Raw genomic sequence first — 13,859 nt, forward strand, 5'->3', positions numbered from 1 at the left:
CAGATCTCTCACAACCACAGTCATGTACGTCTCCTCCCCCCGCCGCCGCCGCGCCCCAAACCCAATTCGCATCCGCCGCCACGCAAACAGTCCTCTCCTCGCCGGCCGCAGCCCCGCGCCCTGGACGCCAGACCACCCGGTTCCCCCGACCCCTTCGACAATAGCGTCCCCGGACTCCGCCGATACCCCGACGTTTCCCGTGAGCCCTCCATCCGCGACAGTGTCGACATGTAAAACGTTATGGGATACCGTTCTAGAGCGTACTCCCGATGAATCGTTCTCGGAAACAGCGGATCGGGGTTGTGGAACGGATCAGGATTGGGGAAACAAGTCGCCGTACCCCTCGACGGAGGACTCGCCGGCATCAACATATTGGGGGGTTGCCGAACTGGAGCGAACGAAAGATAGCCCCGGCGAAGTGACGCCTGGTGCCAGTGTTAGTCCTCGTACTGTGGGCATTCCGAGGACGCCTGCCAGTACACCCGTTGCTGGGCGGGCTGGGTCTGCGATTGCTGTTGGTAGAAGAGGAGGGGTGTCAAAGTTGAGGAGGATTATGTATTCTCCTGGGTTGCCTGTTTCGCCGCCGCTGCGATGGTGGAAGGGTGAGGGATATAGGCCGGTTCGTGGGGCTGATGGGGAGGATGAGAGTGAGAGTGGGAGCGGTAGTGATGGTAGTGTGAGTCGTGGGTTAAAGCGCGTGAGACTCCAGCGGAAGGGCACACTGGATGTGAAGACGTGTGTTTGTCATGGGGGTGGTCCTGCGGCATCTGTCCAGTGGTGTAAGTATCCCCTGGTTCTGCTGGTTGTTCTGCTGGTGGTCCTCATCTGTCTGTATGTTCCATGGAAGAAGTGGACTTGAGAGCGTTGCCAGTAATCTCATTCTTGCATTTGTCTGAGAGAGCTTGGAGTTGCTGCATATCAAAGGTAATTGATGTGGGATAGATAACAGGAAGGACTGTCTTGGCGAGGTAGATGGAGTAGAATCAAAGACCGTTGCCGTCTCTGGAACCTTCCCTGGCCCTCAAGGTCTTGCTTCTTTCTCCGCGAAGCTCTCGTGAATTTGTGCCCGGGACTGCCCAAGGTGCTTTCCCGTCCCGGCAAGGTTAGACATCTACGAGGAAGGCACCAAGGTCCTCTCCTTCCCGTCCTCTCCTTCCCGCAAGCCGACACCTCCTACCTTACTTATTCGAAAGAGCCACTGATCCTCCCATCAGCGGACACCCACACGTCATTGAGTGCGTGGCTCAATTGGGTGGCGGACAGGGTAAAAATATACTCGTGCTAGCAGGTCCTCCGTGAAACCTGGCGAGCGCTCTTGTTCGAAGCCCCTTGCAGGCAAAGAGCGTTGAACAGACCCCCCGGTCTGTTCGTTTTTTTGTTTTCTCAACATTTTGTATATACTTCTGTTGACTTCTTTGATTCAGAGAATTTTGCTGGTTCTGACGATTCGTTTCCACGTGGTTTCACGTTTGTAGCTGCTCTGCTGGTGGAGGTACGGACCTCGGAAGTGTGACGATGCTCTGATTTGCCTGGAGGAATAGGGGAAGCAAAGCTGTTACATTGAAGCAGGGACTAGCATTTGAATTGGGAAGGTCTGTTACATCTACCTGCCTACGTACCTAGAGCGGACATGTTAATTCTCCTCGTCTCAATCATGACACTCGCATTTTGCCATACTACGATAGTCACCCCGACCTCAGCCACGACTTCACCACGGCTTTGCAGAGATTCAGACCCCTATTGAAGCATCATTTCATTACATCAGCTCTCAAACAATGACAGACCTACATACCCGCCATTTCTCCCACATCGGAGGTAACTCCACCGAACTCCTCGACCGTCTCGCCGTTTCTGAGCTCTGCAAAGGCTGGCCTGTCTACCGCGATGCAAGCGAATGGGCCAACTACCGCTCCCTCTTCACCAAGGATACCTACGTTTGGACCAGTGCGTTGAATCACCAAGGCCCTTCCCACGATGCTTCTACTCTCAGAAGTATCTTGCTTGCCCCTGAAGCTAACGCCATATGGCATGTCACAGCTTGGAGCGGCGCACAGCCCATTGACGACTTCATTCGCATGTCCATCGCGGGCAAGTCGGCAGGGGCCTCCATCATGCACCGTGAATGCGGCACTCTTGTTGAGCTGAAACCAGATACGGGCCGCGCCGTGGGCAAGATGAAGGCCACCATTACCCAACGCTTCAAGCACCACGACGGCTACGAGTACGACGTCGACTGTGACTGTCGGTTCCTCTTTTTCTATGAGAAGACGAAGGAAGAGAGAGGTGATGGCATCGAGAGGGATGAGGAACACTGGAAAGCTGCGTACGTCAAACTTATATATGAAAAGGACAAGATTGTACCCGTGGATGGGGCCAGGGCACCAGTCTTCGCGGACGAGGTGCTGGCTAGGTATCCTGCGGGATACAGATACCTCGGAGCTGCGCAGTGTACTTTGGGGTACGAGATTGATGCCAAGCTTATCACGGGAGAGGACGAGAGGGCTTGCAGCAAGATGTACCAGAGTATGGAGAGGTGGTTGGAGGGGGAAGATGGTCCGGTTGGCCTTTTCGAGACTTGAAGAATCCTCGACTTCAAGATGCAAGTAGATGCTTGAGGCCTGCGACCATGTCTTGGGCCGGGAGCTTGGCCTCTGGAGTTCGACCTGAAAGAAGCCATCATGTATAGACCCTGGGTATGCTCGACTTAGCGTATAGGAAACAGCCGTTATAGAGAACATTCACATGCTATCACTACGTACACATCATTCAACATGGTCGTTGAAGTAGTGCAGGATGCTTGCATATCCTTGCATATCTCTCCCTAAGGCGTGCATGATATGGCGATTAGCTAAGCGCGCATGGCGCCATGGCGGACGGGGTGGCGGATTCAGCTGTTAGATTTGTTTCTTCTTGGAACATTGCACCGACCCAAGACATGAGCTGGTTTGATTCCGAATGTCTCACCCACGATCGGGCAAGCGGGCAAGCGGGTAGGGTCCTGGCAAAGACTGACGCAGCTCACACGAGAAAGGAATGTTGGCGATCGCGTAGTGGCGTTGGGTTGTGTTCTATTTGTGCGTATCTACTGCGTGGCCGTGTCCATTGGCGGTCCAGGCTTCGGCTGTCTGGCGTCACTAAGGGATCGATGCAGTTACCAGTGTAGATATGAGAATAGTCAAGAGAGAATGTTGAGTGAACAGCGTCATGCATGCAGGTGTGACAATGGGCAGGAGTCCAGGCACAGCGCACAGAATGAATATTGAATATCCGTCAGTGGAGGTACGTTATACGGGCTGATGGACAGCGAAAGATGCAGAGATGCAGAGATGATGGGACGACATTGGGGAAGGAGCAATCCCGTGTCAATGCATGGTCCGTTCTTTTCCACCAAGTTCCCCCTGCGTCAGCCAAAGCGTTGGTTCGTCCAATGGGGACGCTTCAGGTGCATGCATTGGCTGAGAGATCTTCAGGTCCTTGAGGATTGAGGAAGTTCAGGTGCCTTCCAGCACAAGTGGCAGCGCAAGTGGCAGCGCAAGTGGCAGCACAAGTGGAGGCGGCCCCAGCGGGCTGGCTGCTAATGCCAGGTACCTACCCGATGTACCTACTCATGCCTGGTGGTGCCTGGTTTTTCCCCCCCATCCACTGCCACCTCAGGTTCCAACTTTGCCAGGCCTCGATTGCCAGGTATCCACGTATCGATTCAGCCCCGGAAAACAAACTTGGACACCTCGGTGGAGCCACCGCCCTGAAGGTCAGGTCTTCGAGTCTCCCCTGGGACTTACTGCGTAGGTGTGCGGTGTGGTGTGCCCTCACGTGATGTACATATGCAAGTGAGGTACCCAAGTACCCCGTACCCCCGGGCTCTCCTCAATTTCGTGACGTGCCAATACGACCGTCATTGTTTTCCTCCACTCTTTTCTTCTCTCTCCTCCTTCACTCCACTCCTCTTTTGACTGTGACCCCCGTCTTCCCTCCTTTTGTGTTTTATAGACATCTTTGTCCCACCCGTTGTCGATTCCTCCTTTGGACCTGTTCACTCTTTCACTCTTCCCAGTCATTCTTTTTGGTCCACGACAACCACCAACTCACTACACTCTTTTGTTTATTATAGTCACAGCCAAAGAGTCTCGGAACAACGCCAAAAAAAAGGTCTTTCCCAGTCCGCCCTTAATTACCACCCTGGGACCCTTTTCTTTTCCTCTGCTCGACGATTTTATTATTTCGACCGTTTCTTAACACATTAATCCAATCAAAATGAAGGCCTCCATCTCTCTCGCTGCCCTCACTGCCCTGGCGGCCACCGTCGAGGCTCAGAACTACCTCGGCTTCAACTCTGGTGCCACCAAGGCCGACCGCTCCGCCAAGTTCAAGGCCGACTTCGAGGCCGAGTTCAAGACTGCCCAGGGCCTCGAGGGTGCTCCCGGCGACTTCAACGCCGTCCGCCTCTACACCAACATCCAGGCCTACTCCACCCAGGACCCCATTGAGGCTTTCGAGGCTGCCATCGAGACCAAGACCTACATCCTTCTCGGTATCTGGACCTCCGGCACCGACAACATTGACAAGGAGATCAATGCCCTGAAGACCGCCGTCACCAAGTACGGCACCAAGCTCACCGACCTCATCATCGGTGCCTCCATCGGTTCCGAGGACTTGTACCGCAACTCCGTCACCGGTGTCAAGAACAAGTCTGGTGTCGGTGCGGACCCCAAGACCCTCGTCGGCTTCATCAACGACTTCAAGATCGCCTTCAAGGACACCCCTCTGTCCAAGGTCTCCATCGGCCACGTCGACACCTGGGATGTCTGGGGAAACTCCACCAACAAGCCCGTCCTCGACGCCGTTGACTGGGTTGGTGTTGACGAGTACCCCTACTACGAGAACGACAAGGGCAACACCATCGATAACGCTGGTTCCCTCTTCGACAAGGCCTACGATGCCACCGTCGCCACCGCTGGCGGCAAGCCCGTCTGGGTCACCGAGACCGGCTGGCCCGTCACCGGCGAGACTTGGGACCAGGCCGTTCCCAGCGCCAAGAACGCTCAGAAGTACTGGCAGGAGGTCGGTTGCCGCAAGCTCTTCAACAAGGTCCCCACCTTCTGGTACAACCTTCGCGACTCCAACCCCGACAACTCTATGAAGTTCGCCATCACCAAGGACCTGTCCACCACCCCTCTGTTCAACCTCACCTGCCCCACCACCTTCGACACTCCCTCCAGCACCAAGACCGCCTCTGCCTCCGGTACTGCCACCGCTAAGCCCAGCGCTTCCTCTGGCGCCAGCTCTGGCTCCGGCAACAGCACCAGCGGCGGCTCCGGCTCTGGAAGCGGCTCTGGCAGCGGTTCTAACTCGACCGTCTCCACTGCCGCTCCCTCTGCCACCTCCGGTTCCGGCTCCTCCGGCAGCGGATCCGGCTCTGGATCCAGCGCCAGCAGCACGCCCTCCGCGGTTGCTGGCTCTGGCGCCGCCGGCCTCCAGGCCTTCACCACCGGTGCTCTGGCCGTCGTTGCCGGCGCTTTCGCCCTCCTCTACTAAGAGGCGCGAGGAGAGTAGTGCACTCACTCGTCTTGTGGTCAAATTTTTCTAGCGCATTGGCAAGGTGTCTTTTGATTCCCCCTTCTGGACATGTGTTTTTTTCGGTATCATAATCATGGATAGATCGAGGATAGACTGATGGAGAAAAAATGTGATTGATCCATACACTCATTATCATTTCAAATGCCCGGTGACTCTGTGATACTTGAATATCTTTCTATGTGACATACTCAAAGTCCTCCCCACTGTTCAGTGTGTGAAGATTCATAGCAGTGAGTGTTTAGCAGTCTAATCGCGTCATACAGGGCTCGAGCTGTTCCTCCCGAGCAAATGAACGAATCGGTTCGGTTAGCCTCAAGGTAGAGGTGTGCTGCGGGCCGCACACCCATTGCCCGGCCTCGATTTACGATGTAATTGGGCCAAGCGCGGTGGCAGCCAAGCCGGCCAAGAGGAGCCTCCCTCCCATCCACCCCCATGGTCACCACCACCACCACCACCCATTTGGCATCCCACCCCCCAGACGTCGGGAAATGAGATGGTGCTGATCAATCCCCACCCTCGAGGAGGCCGCACTTGGTATAGGCACCTGGGTTGTTGGCAGGCATACGAGGTCTGGACCGTCGAACGGGCTCCGTTTCTCTCTTTGGTTCATATTTCCTTCTCCTGGTCAGGGGATGTCACGTCCCCGCTGAAGAAGCGAGAGGAGACTGGAGAAGTTAGAAACTCTGGAAGAGAGAGAGATTCGAGACTCGAGAGAAAGAGGACTGTGTATTCATACGGGCTCACACTGATGCACGGTAGAGAGTGGGTATTGGGAGAGTGGACGAAATAGGAAACGCATTCCCACATATCCAGGCGCAGCGGCGAGCTAAATTTAGAGCTTGGACCCGAGTAAGAGAACTCGCAACATGATCTGGAAACTGGTGACGGGAACAGACGGCTTCGTGTTCGGTGTCGCGCCGTCGGACGCCGTTGTTCGGCAGGCTTGGGATGTGTGTGAACTCATTCGCTCACTGGTACGGAGTAGTTGTGCGCGATTTCATACGGAGGCAAAGACTTCTGGAAACCCCGATCGTGTTACCTCCGTCTGGACACAAACGATCTCTCCAATGCAGACTCATCAGCGGAGCGAATCCAGGTACGCGACGAATCATGAGGTTGCTGTACCTGGCGCTAGACGTAAGACGGGCAAACAGAGTTCAACGGCACAGGTCACCGACCGGATCAGGAAGACGGCGAGGAAAAAAATCTTGGAAGGGGGTGAGCTGAGAGTGGAGAACGCGCGTCCGTTGTTTATTCTGGTTTATGCATGTTCATCCCATTCGTTCAGAGAAAAGTCTGATTTGTTTACTTTGGCATTGGTCAGATCAGATCAAATGAGACCAGACGAAAGGAAACAATAAAGAAAGAGACGAATGACCGGTTCGATAAAGAAGAGAGAAAAACTTGGCTTTTCTCGCTAAAAGAGTCAATACTCAATAGTGTTGGAAAGGCGAGTGGCAGTGCAATTGCGGCGGCCACAGGCCTGACCTGACCTTGTTGGTGATCATCCAAGAATTCAAGATGCAGGGCCGGGTTTGCGTGCCTAGTGCATACTGTACGATTTGCCAGTTGCTAACTTGGTCTCTGCCAGCCAATATTGGTTTCCTCCCAGACTCTTAAATAGTCAATCTCGTTCGGGTATTTTTGGCAACTCTGTATTTCGGGGCGCGGCGGGACGAGACTTTTGACGTTTCTGCGGGCCTTGTGCTCGTGATGCAATTGCACTCCTTTGCATTGTTTATGCCGGACAGCGGCACGATGAACATTATACCACGTAAGGTGCTTCCTGGAGTTGTGATGACCAGCTGATGAATAAGGGCTTTGCGTCGTGTGTGCATTCCTCCAATGCCTCACTTGCGCATGCATACCAACAGCGTTTCGACTTTTGCATGTTTTATGCCAAGACATTTCCCCTAATTTGTGCATTTGGCACGTTGTGAACCGGCTGCGGTTTGGCGGGCACATTGGCGGAAAGTATCCCCCATCCGTCGGGTCTCAGCCGCAACGGACCAACGGCTTTGTTCGTCAACCAAACGCTGTTGGGAACTTTATTCGACGTCATTGACTGCATCTCTAGATGAGCCAACAGTTCAACATGTACGTGAGGATATCGCGATATCCAACAGGTGATGGTGGCGCATTCTCACGCAGCCTGCTGCGTTCGCGATACACAGAATGTACTACAGAGGCCGCCCGCTGGCATGAACGTAGCCCTTTGGCACCGCGACGTCGCGCCCAGGTTCTTCCCAGGACGGCCGCGGGCCTCGACGGGATGCCGAAGCTTCTTCCCGCGCGCTTCCGGAGCCGCCGCGTCAACGCCATCGTCTCGGCAGTGTCATCTCCTACGGAAAGGCTACGGTACACACTTTTCGCATTGCATGTTCACATGGTCCCCTCCGCCCGCCGGTGGATCACTTCTCAACCCGGCTCCATAGCCCTGACGGAGCCCGCCCACCCGCACACAAAACTCCCACTCAATCACAACCCGGAATATGAATAGCTTCCCCGGCTCTCACCGGCATCCGCAATCGCATCGAGGACCTTCCTCGGAGCGAGCATCGTCACGGAAGGGTGGCCGAGTTGGTTATGGCGCCAGGTTAAGGTCAGCTTAACATCTGTTTCCTGGTGGGGCAACCCGCGCGAGTTCGAGTCTCGTCCCTTTCATTTTGCGTTTTTTGGCATTGATTATTACATGGTTAGGTTTGCTCTGGGCTTATTTTGAGATGGGTGCTCGAGTGGCATGTGACTTCGCGTTTTGTCTTGCGGTTGACTGGCCGTTATGATGGCAAAATATTTGACCAGGTTTTGCGCCTCAGCGCCGGCAACTCCAAGACGATAATGATCAACCTTGACCTTGATACCCGCAGGTATGAGAGGAGTGACTGCCTTTCAGAGATAGTCATCATTCCCAATCACCCCTTCGAGACCTGTCATCGCCCTTCATCCCCTTCAGTTTGTTCAGCTTCAGTGCCCGGCCTGGATGAAGTGTGCTATAGTACAGAGAACTAAGTAAATTACCTGAAATACTGAGAATTGAATATCACATATCATCGCGAGTATACATGTATAGAAACCGGCATAATGTTTGTCGGGTTGTCGTTGGCTGCCACGACTTCATTCATTCCCTGTGTTCTATGACCCTCATATCCTTGGCTACCGAGCCCTTCTCGTCCAGCCCATCATCCTTCACCTCTTCCCCAAATACCTCCTGCATGCGTTCTAGGCTGTGGCCTCTGGTCTCAGGGTACAAGAAGTAAAAGACGGCCACTTCAATCACAAGCCACACCACATATACCAAGTAGTACTTCCAACCCAGAGAGTCCATACCGATTGGATTGACAAACTGGTTGAAGAACGACGCGGCCTTGTTAGCAAAGACGAGGACACTAAGACCCATAGCCCGAAGCCTAAACGGAAGAATCTCCGTGGGGTAGAGGAAGAGCAAGGGGTTGAGACAAATAACGAAGGCGGCGTAGAAGATAAAGATGAAGGCAAGCGCAGCCTGGCTAGCAGCTGTAGTGCCCGTTGTGTTGTACACCGCGATACTGGCCGTCAGCGACGAAAAGGTGAGCCACATGGCAATGCCGCCTCCGACAAACATCCACCGGCGGCCTATCTTAGTTGAAAGCGCTGCCGCGAACAGGGCCGTGGCGTAGTTCACGGTGCTGATGACTCCGTTGAGCATGGTCTGCTCGCGTTGGCTAGTGATGCCGATGCTGGTGAATATCTTTGTCAAGTAGTATGACACCAAACCGTTACCACTCCACTGGCCGAACACGGCGAGAGTAAGGAGGATTAAGAGTCTCTTCCTGTTGGCCGGTGTCTTGAAGAACAGCTTTGGTCCTACATCCTTGACCTGCTTCTCCAGCTGCAAAGCCACCTTCATCTCGTGAAATTCTGCGACAACCAGCGGGTCGGACGGGTCCCCACCCCCGTGATGCTTCACAAGGATGCTGAATGCCTCGTCATCTCGGTCCTTGTAACAAAGCCAACGAGGAGACTCGTCTAGGAACCAGACGAAAACCATCTGGATGACCGCCGGGAGCGCCTGCAACATTGTAGGAAGCCGCCACGCCCACGAACCCGCGATGCGGTAGCTCCCAAACGTCACCCACCCCGCCGTGAGAGCGCCGAGGTAGAAGCTGGTATTATAGAGCGAGCCGAATAACACGCGGTGCCTTGGGTGCGCGAGCTCCGAGATGAGCACCGGCGCCGCGGCGAGGGCCATGGTGATGCCGAAGCCGACGACGATGCGGCCGCCGATGAATTGTCCGATGGAGTGGCTTAGGCACTGGATCAGCACGCCGATAATCATGATGCTGCTCCCCGTGAGGATGGACCATTTCCGTCCGAAGCGGTCCGAGACGAAGGCGGAAAAGGGGGTGGAAATGATTGCGCCGAGGGGGTAGGCCGCGCTGGTGAAGCCGAGAAGGGCGCCTTTGGGACTTCCGAATTCGCGGTTCCAGGCGGCGACGCCTTGGAGGCCCGTCAGGACGGAGCCGTCGTAGCCGTTTGTTGCGCAGACGACGAGGCAGGCTGGGGCGAGGATACTGTAGAGGCGGATGAGGGATGGAGTGAGGGAGGAGAGGGCGGAGCGGTTGTCTGAGGCCAGGATCTCTTCCACGGTCCGGGCCCGCGGGGGCAGAGACTCGGAGTCCATCTTGTTGGACATTCGAAGGCCAGTATAGATGAAGATGGCTGTGAGAATGACGACTTGTTCACCCGGGCTTCGCGGGTCTATTTATGCTGTATGACAGCCATGATTTAAGATAGTCGCCAAACAACAGACATATCCAAGGAGGAATGTTTTTCTCGAGCAAGTAGAATCTAGGCTCGATAAGCTCTACCTGGTAACATACGACATGGCGTCGAACCTGACCCCATGATCTGGTTCCGTTCGAGTCCGACCCCGGATCGGCTCTGCGGGGGAGGGTTCCCCAGGTCTTGGCATTGTTCTCGAGGAACGAGGCTATTCCCCAAAACGGCAAGGATGTCACGTAGGCGCGGGGAGAGACGGACTGACTCCGTGCCCCTCGTCTTTGGTGGGGGGTCGTGAGTGTGTCCCGCATAGTTTCCCATCCCGACACGTCGGGAGCTGTACCAATGCTGCTTGGCTCTTTACGGCTAATCCCGTCGGGGAGAAACGGACTCGGTCCGATCATGGGCGGTACAAAACCCAGCCTAGCACGCGTTGTTCCTAAGTCTCCTGCATTGGCTTATACTCATAAGGAAGTCAATCTTAGCTGCTTATAAATGAGCCCCTACTCTGAACCTGGGCGAGGGTCTGTTAAACTCACTGGTTTCTTGGAGGCACGCAAAGAGGTCATCTCTGACTTCAGTTTCTTTAGTGCTCACACTCAATTCCTACCTTAACCCCATCACTCACTAGCAACATGTTTGACACTGAGAAACGAGGCCGAGACCATGATGCATCGCGCATCAATGTGCCTCAAGCACCCCAAAACCCGAAATCGTTCTCTCAAGAAAAATTGAAGCATATGACTCTCGAGGAGAAGGTGTTGCTACTGACAGGCGAAGACCTCTGGCGGACGAATCCCATCCCGAGGTTGGGCATCTCCCGAATCAAGACCTCTGATGGGCCTACCGGAGTTCGCGGTGGTATTTTTGTTGATGGGGTCACTGCAGCCTCGTTGCCGTCTGGGTGAGTAACTGTAGCAGCTCCCGCCTGAATACAGCCATATCTGACAAATACGAAAGGGTGTCGCTGGCTGCTACGTGGGATAAGCAAGTCATCAACGATGTCTCACAGATTTTGATAGCGGAAGCTAAGAGCAAAGGGGTAGATGTTCTTCTAGGCCCAACAGGTAAGGTCTTGACTGCTGCAAGTAGAAGCCTCGAATTCTGGTATTAGTCTGACACCTGCATAGTATGCATCCCTCGTACTCCACTAGGCGGGCGTAACTTCGAAGCCTACAGCGAAGACCCTTTCCTAACGGGCAAACTGGCCGCCGAGTACATCAACACGATCCAAGCTGCTGGTATCGGAGCCTGCGTCAAGCACTACGCCGCAAACGACCAGGAGAATCGCCGCTTCTTCATAGACGAGAAGATCCCCGAGCGTGCTCTACGCGAAATTCACCTGCAACCTTTTCAAATTGCAGTCCGCGATAGTAACCCCTGGTCCATCATGACAGCTTACAACAGGATCAATGGCGACTTCTGCTCGGCACATCACTACCTCATCAGAGACATCCTCCGTGGTGAATGGGGCTGGGATGGATTGGTGATGAGTGACTGGTTTGGGACGAATAGCATCGTACCTTCGTTGACAGCAGGGTAAGCCTTGAATCAGAAGCCACCGCCTTTGGCGAATGTTTGACTAACGAAGAATCAGATTGGATCTGGAGATGCCTGGACCAGTCAGGCGAAGGGGCAAACACCTTCTCGAGGCACATAGCAAAGGCCTGGTTGACACCTCTTTCATTGATGCATCTGCCGCAAGAGTCCTGGAACTACTACACAAGACCGGCAAAAGCCAGATACCAGATTGGAAGGAAGAGCCGGAGCGAGCCGTTGATCTCCCCGAGCATCGGAAGATTCTGCGTCGCGCAGGTGCAGAAGGTTTGTGCCCATTCAAGAGAGATGCTCAAGTGAAGTCAACTAACGAAACATGCAGGCATTGTTCTCCTGAAGAACGATATGTCGACCTTACCCCTCTTAGATATCAGTGGTAAGACCATTGCTTTCATCGGCCCCAACGCCGCCAGATCGGTGGCCACGGGAGGTGGTAGCTCCAACCTCGCGCCTCACTACCGTACCACACCTTTTGGATCTTTCAAAAGGGAGCTCTCTGAGGCGTTCCCGACAGCCAAGGTTGCAACTGAACCCGGAATCCTTACGCATCGATACCTACCTCTCATGGACCCTACTGTCATGCAAAACCCCGAAACCAAGAGTGCTGGATTTGTTTTGTCTCTTTGGAGAAACATGAAGCACGAAGGCGACCGGTTCATGGTAGAGCACCGGCCGAGTTCGAACCTGGTTTGCTACGATGGGCTCCCCCCTGAGCTGACGACGGGAGAGCGATATTCCTACCGTGCCAGGACGATACTCACGCCCAAGACGAGTGGGGTTCATCAGCTATCCCTCTCAAGCTGTGGCCCTGGCAAGCTGATCCTCGACGGAAAGGTCGTTATTGATATCGAGCGGAGGTGGTGGTCGCCCAAGTCATCTCTCTTCATGAGCTACGGCTCACCTGAGGAGCGAGTCGATGTCGCCCTCGAAGCTGGTAGATCATATGAACTTGTGCTTGAATCGCTCAGCCGCGAACCGAAGCCGTATGATTTGACATACATGGGCATGTTGGAGCGTGAGGAGGTCCAAGACGGCGGTCGTATCGGGTTTCTAGAAAACCCCGGAGATCTTGACGCAATGTTTCAAAACGCCATCGAGCTTGCCAGGACGAGTGATGTTGCCGTCGTCGTTGTAGGAAAGGACCAGGACTGGGAGACGGAGACGAGCGACATGGTGTCCATGGATTTGCCTGGCCGGTCCAACGAGCTGATCTCTGCCGTGGCCAAGGCGAATCCCAACGTTATCGTGGTAAACCAAACGGGAAGCCCCATCACGATGCCCTGGATTGAAGAGGTCCCGGCTGTCATTCAAGCTTGGTACCAAGGTCAAGAGCTGGGTAACAGCTTGGCGGATGTTCTCCTTGGGGCGGCGAACCCGTGCGGGAAGCTTCCAATCACATTCCCGCGCCGCATTGAGGACACGCCATCATTCGACAATTATCCCGGTGAGAACGACGTGGTTCACTATGGAGAGGGCATCTATCTTGGGTACAAGTACTACGATCACCGCAAGATCGAACCACTGTTCCCTTTCGGGGCTGGTCTCTCGTACACCACCTTTGAGTACTCCAACCTAAGACTGAGTGCCGACGTACTAGAGGAGACCGGAAGGATTGAAGTCGAAGTTGACGTGACGAACACGGGCAAGCGCGAAGGCAGAGAGATTGTGCAGTTCTACGTCGCTCCTGTGTCGAAGCCTCGGCTGGGCCGCCCGCTCAAGGAGCTTAAGGGCTGGGACAAGGTTCTCGTACGGCCCGGAGAGACAGTGACCGCTCGGACGACTCTCGACAAGGTGAGCATATCATACTGGGATGATAGCATTCAGAAGTGGGTGGTGGAACCCAACGCGGAGTTCAGGGTGAGTGCGGCAAGGGATTCTAGGGAGGAAGGGCTGGGCGCCGGATTCCGGTCGGCGAATGCTTTCCAGTGGATTCATTGAGTTGAGGTCACGAACCGGATATAGAGTAG

General features: G+C 54.6%; 5 protein-coding genes and 1 non-coding gene across 6 annotated transcripts; 5 read left to right on the forward strand and 1 right to left on the reverse strand.

Annotated features, from left to right (window-relative positions):
* Positions 1-22: 22 nt before the first annotated feature.
* Positions 23-2,579, forward strand: CLUP02_02480 (catabolic 3-dehydroquinase; the record flags this gene model as incomplete). The annotated part of the gene is made up of 3 exons (XM_049281512.1): positions 23-676; positions 1,686-1,944; positions 2,038-2,579. 3 exons carry the CDS (start codon positions 23-25, stop codon positions 2,577-2,579), a joined length of 1,455 nt encoding a protein of 484 aa, XP_049138655.1.
* Positions 2,580-4,254: 1,675 nt separating this feature from the next.
* Positions 4,255-5,535, forward strand: CLUP02_02481 (glucan 1,3-beta-glucosidase; the record flags this gene model as incomplete). The annotated part of the gene is made up of 1 exon (XM_049281513.1): positions 4,255-5,535. The coding sequence occupies one exon, from the start codon at positions 4,255-4,257 to the stop codon at positions 5,533-5,535; it is 1,281 nt and encodes a 426-aa protein (XP_049138656.1).
* Positions 5,536-5,718: 183 nt separating this feature from the next.
* On the forward strand, positions 5,719-8,561 carry CLUP02_02482 (uncharacterized protein; the record flags this gene model as incomplete). Its single annotated transcript, XM_049281514.1, has 13 exons — positions 5,719-5,756; positions 5,798-5,807; positions 5,888-6,073; positions 6,137-6,250; positions 6,337-6,354; positions 6,414-6,896; positions 7,018-7,132; positions 7,202-7,351; positions 7,452-7,597; positions 7,655-7,966; positions 8,078-8,272; positions 8,314-8,444; positions 8,477-8,561. 13 exons carry the CDS (start codon positions 5,719-5,721, stop codon positions 8,559-8,561), a joined length of 1,983 nt encoding a protein of 660 aa, XP_049138657.1.
* CLUP02_tRNA034 lies at positions 8,143-8,241 on the forward strand. Its single transcript has one exon. It is a non-coding gene; the product is annotated as a tRNA-Leu (tRNA).
* A 134-nt stretch (positions 8,562-8,695) lies between the features above and the next one.
* Positions 8,696-10,249, reverse strand: CLUP02_02483 (uncharacterized protein; the record flags this gene model as incomplete). Its single annotated transcript, XM_049281515.1, has 1 exon — positions 8,696-10,249. The coding sequence occupies one exon, from the start codon at positions 10,247-10,249 to the stop codon at positions 8,696-8,698; it is 1,554 nt and encodes a 517-aa protein (XP_049138658.1).
* Positions 10,250-10,970: 721 nt separating this feature from the next.
* Positions 10,971-13,830, forward strand: CLUP02_02484 (uncharacterized protein; the record flags this gene model as incomplete). The annotated part of the gene is made up of 5 exons (XM_049281516.1): positions 10,971-11,239; positions 11,296-11,402; positions 11,466-11,874; positions 11,933-12,159; positions 12,215-13,830. The coding sequence occupies 5 exons, from the start codon at positions 10,971-10,973 to the stop codon at positions 13,828-13,830; spliced, it is 2,628 nt and encodes an 875-aa protein (XP_049138659.1).
* Between the last annotated feature and the right edge of the window lie 29 nt (positions 13,831-13,859).

This window comes from Colletotrichum lupini, chromosome 2 (assembly GCF_023278565.1).
Source record: "Colletotrichum lupini chromosome 2, complete sequence".
Lineage (NCBI taxonomy): Eukaryota > Fungi > Ascomycota > Sordariomycetes > Glomerellales > Glomerellaceae > Colletotrichum > Colletotrichum lupini.